Source organism: Belonocnema kinseyi, chromosome 10, assembly GCF_010883055.1.
Source record: "Belonocnema kinseyi isolate 2016_QV_RU_SX_M_011 chromosome 10, B_treatae_v1, whole genome shotgun sequence".
In the NCBI taxonomy this organism is placed as follows: Eukaryota; Metazoa; Arthropoda; class Insecta; order Hymenoptera; family Cynipidae; genus Belonocnema; species Belonocnema kinseyi.
The window spans coordinates 2,973,282-2,976,362 of NC_046666.1; the positions used below are offsets into that span (position 1 = coordinate 2,973,282).

The 3,081-nt window shown below is 23.0% G+C and overlaps 1 protein-coding gene across 1 annotated transcript in view; it reads right to left on the bottom strand.

Moving 5' to 3' along the window:
• Positions 1 to 3,081, bottom strand: part of LOC117181955 (NKAP family protein CG6066-like) — a 12,849-nt gene that overhangs the window by 9,649 nt on the left and 119 nt on the right. Inside the window, exon 2 of the mRNA XM_033374983.1 lies at positions 2,458 to 2,861. Coding sequence (XP_033230874.1) covers positions 2,458 to 2,861 — 404 coding nt within the window. The remainder of the gene's footprint in view (positions 1 to 2,457; positions 2,862 to 3,081) is intronic.

A 3,081-nucleotide genomic window follows, 5' to 3' on the forward strand; every position in this document is an offset into this window, starting at 1 on the left:
TTGAAATCCTTGAAATCTTTGTAAACATTTTTAAAATCTTTGTAAAATGTTTTGAAATATTTGTGAAATTTTCGAAAACTTTGTACAATCTTTGAAATATTTGTGAAATGTTAGAAATCTTTGTAAAATATTTTGAAATCTTTTTAAATTTTTGCAAAATCTTTTAAATCTTTGAAATTTTTTGAAATGTTTGTGAAATATTTTTTATTAATTAAAAATAATTATAATATTTGAAATCTATTAAAATCTTTTTTAATTTTGATCAAATTTTTTAAATCTTCTAAACAAATTTTAAATAATTTTAAATCTTTCAAATGTTTTGAAATCTTTATGAAATATTTGAAATATTTGTGAAATTTTTTGTACTGATTTGAAATCATTAAAATATTTTAAATCTTTGTGAAATCTTTTTAAATTTTGGTCAAATTTTTGAAATCTTTCGGAAATATGTTTTTAAATATTTGTGAAATATTTGAAATCTTTGAAACATTTAAAATCGTTTAAAATCTTTAAAATATTTTGAAAAATTTGTGAAATATTCGAAATCTTTGTCAAATGTTTTGAAATCTTTAAATTTGAAATTTTTATAAAATATTTATGAAATCTTTTGCACTCATTGAAAATTATTAAAATATTGAAAATCTTATAAAATTTTGGTAAAATCATTTGAAATATTTGTGAAATCGTTTGTATCCATTTAAAATCATGAAGGTATTTGAAATCTTTGTGAAATCTATTGAGATATTTTTGAAATTTTTTTAAATTTTGGCAAAATCTTTTGAATCTTTGAAATTTTTTGAATTATTTGTGAAATGTTCGAAATCTCTGTAAAAACTTTGAAATATTTGTGAAATATTTGTTATTAATTTAAAATAATTATAATATTTGAAATTTTTGTGAAATCTATTAAAATCTTTTTAAATTTTGGTCAAATTTTTTGAAATCTTCTAAACAAAATTTAAATCATTTAAAATTTTTCAAATATTTTGAAATCTTTATGAAATATTTGAAATATTTTTAAAATCTATTGAAATCATTTTAAATTTTGGTCAAATTTTTTAAATCTTTCGGAATTGTTTTTAAATATTTGTGAAATGTTCGAAATCTTTAAATTTGAAATTTTTATAAAATATTTGTGAAATTTTTTAAAATTTTGGTAAAATCTTTGAAATATTTGGGAATAATCATTTGTATCCATTCGAAATCATTAAGATATTTGAATCTTTGTAAAATCTTTGTAAAATATTTTTGAAATCTTTTTAAATTTCGATAAAATCTTTTAAATCTTTGAAATATTTTTTATTAATTTAAAATAATTATAATATTTGAAATCTTTGTGAAATCTATGAAAATCTTTTTAAATTTTAGTTAAATTTTTTAAATCTTCTAAACAAATTTAAATCATTTAAAATCTTTCAAATATTTTTAAATCTTTTTGAAATATTTGAAATATTTGTGAAATTTTTTGTGTTATTTGAAATCATTAAAATATTTTAAATCTTTGTGAAATCTTTAAAAATGCTGGCAACATCTTTGAAATCCTTGAAAAATCTATGAAATATTTGTAAAATGTTGGAAATCTTTGTCATATTTGAAATAAATTTAAAATCGTTTAAAATCTGTAAAATATTTTGAAAAATTTGTGAAATATTCGAAATTTTTGTAAAATCTTTTGAAATATTTAATCTTTGTGAAATCTATTAAATTTTTTAAATCTTCTAAACAAATTTTAAATCATTTAAAATCTTTCTAATGTTTTGAAATCTTTATGAAATATTTGAAATTTTTTGTGTTCATTTGAAATCATTAAAATATTTGAAATCTGTGAAATCTTTGAAAATTTCGGTAAAATCTTTGAAATATTTGTAAAATATTTTGAAAATGTTTTTAAATTTTAGTAAATTCTTTGAAATATTTGGGAAATCGTTTGTACCATTTGAAATCATTAAAATATTTTAAATCTTTGTAAACTCTTTGGAATCCTTGAAATATTATAAATCTTTCTGAAATGTGAAATATTTTTTAAATTTTGTTAAATTCTTTCAAATCCTTAAAATCGTTGAAATACGTGTGAAATATTTCTTTAATCTTTCTTCCTTAAATCTTTTGGATTCGCTTGAAATTATTAAAACCTTTAAAATTCTTGAAATCTTCTGAAATCCTTAAAAATTCCTTGACATTTTCTTTTAGAAATCTTCTCTATCAATTAAAAATAATCAAAATATTTCAAATCGTTGCGAAAAATTCGAAATCTTTGTCTTTAAAATCCAAAAACTCTTTTTCAAATATACAAAATCCTTTTAAACCTCATAAAAGTTTTGAAATCTACCCTATACTCAAAAACTGTTTAAAAAAAAATGAATAAAAATTGAATCTTTTGAAAAATTGAGGGACATTTTCAAACTATGAAGGTTTTCAAAGTCCCTGGACACTCTAGGAGGGCAAAATATTTCGTACCGGCTTCCACTCATGACATAGCCGACTGACTCGTAGGATGCTATTTCGTCAGAAGTGAGGCCAATTTCTCCTCTCCTGGGAATTCTCTTTCCCTCGGCAACATATGCGGCCATCGCCGCACCTTCTCCGGGCAAAAGGGCCTTTCCAAATTCTTTGGCTGACAGAGTAATCTGCTGTTTTGGCAAGGGGCCAATAACTTCTTCCCCACTTTCATCCGAACTCGAATTCTTCTTCACTTTGGCTTTTGATTTCCCCTTTTCCTCCAAGCTCGACTTTTCGACCCATTCCACTTCTTCGTCAGAACTGTCCTCCGAAGAAGAGTCAGAGTGCTTTCTCTTCTTCTTTTTCTTCTTGCTCTTCTTCTCCTTCTTCATTTTCTTCTCCCTTTTGTGCTTTTTACTCTTCTGGATAAGAAAAAAGAAAAAAAAAGTTAACAAATTTTAAAAGAATAGAGCGAGAGAGAAAACTTTTATTTCATTTATTAATATCAGACTTGGAAGAAGAAATGAGGAGAAATGGTTGGGGAGGAGTTAGGACAGGGAAGGAAAAGATATATACACTGGCATACGCAGACGACATAGTGTTGATGGCAGAGGATGAAGAAGGGATGGCGGGATTAATTAC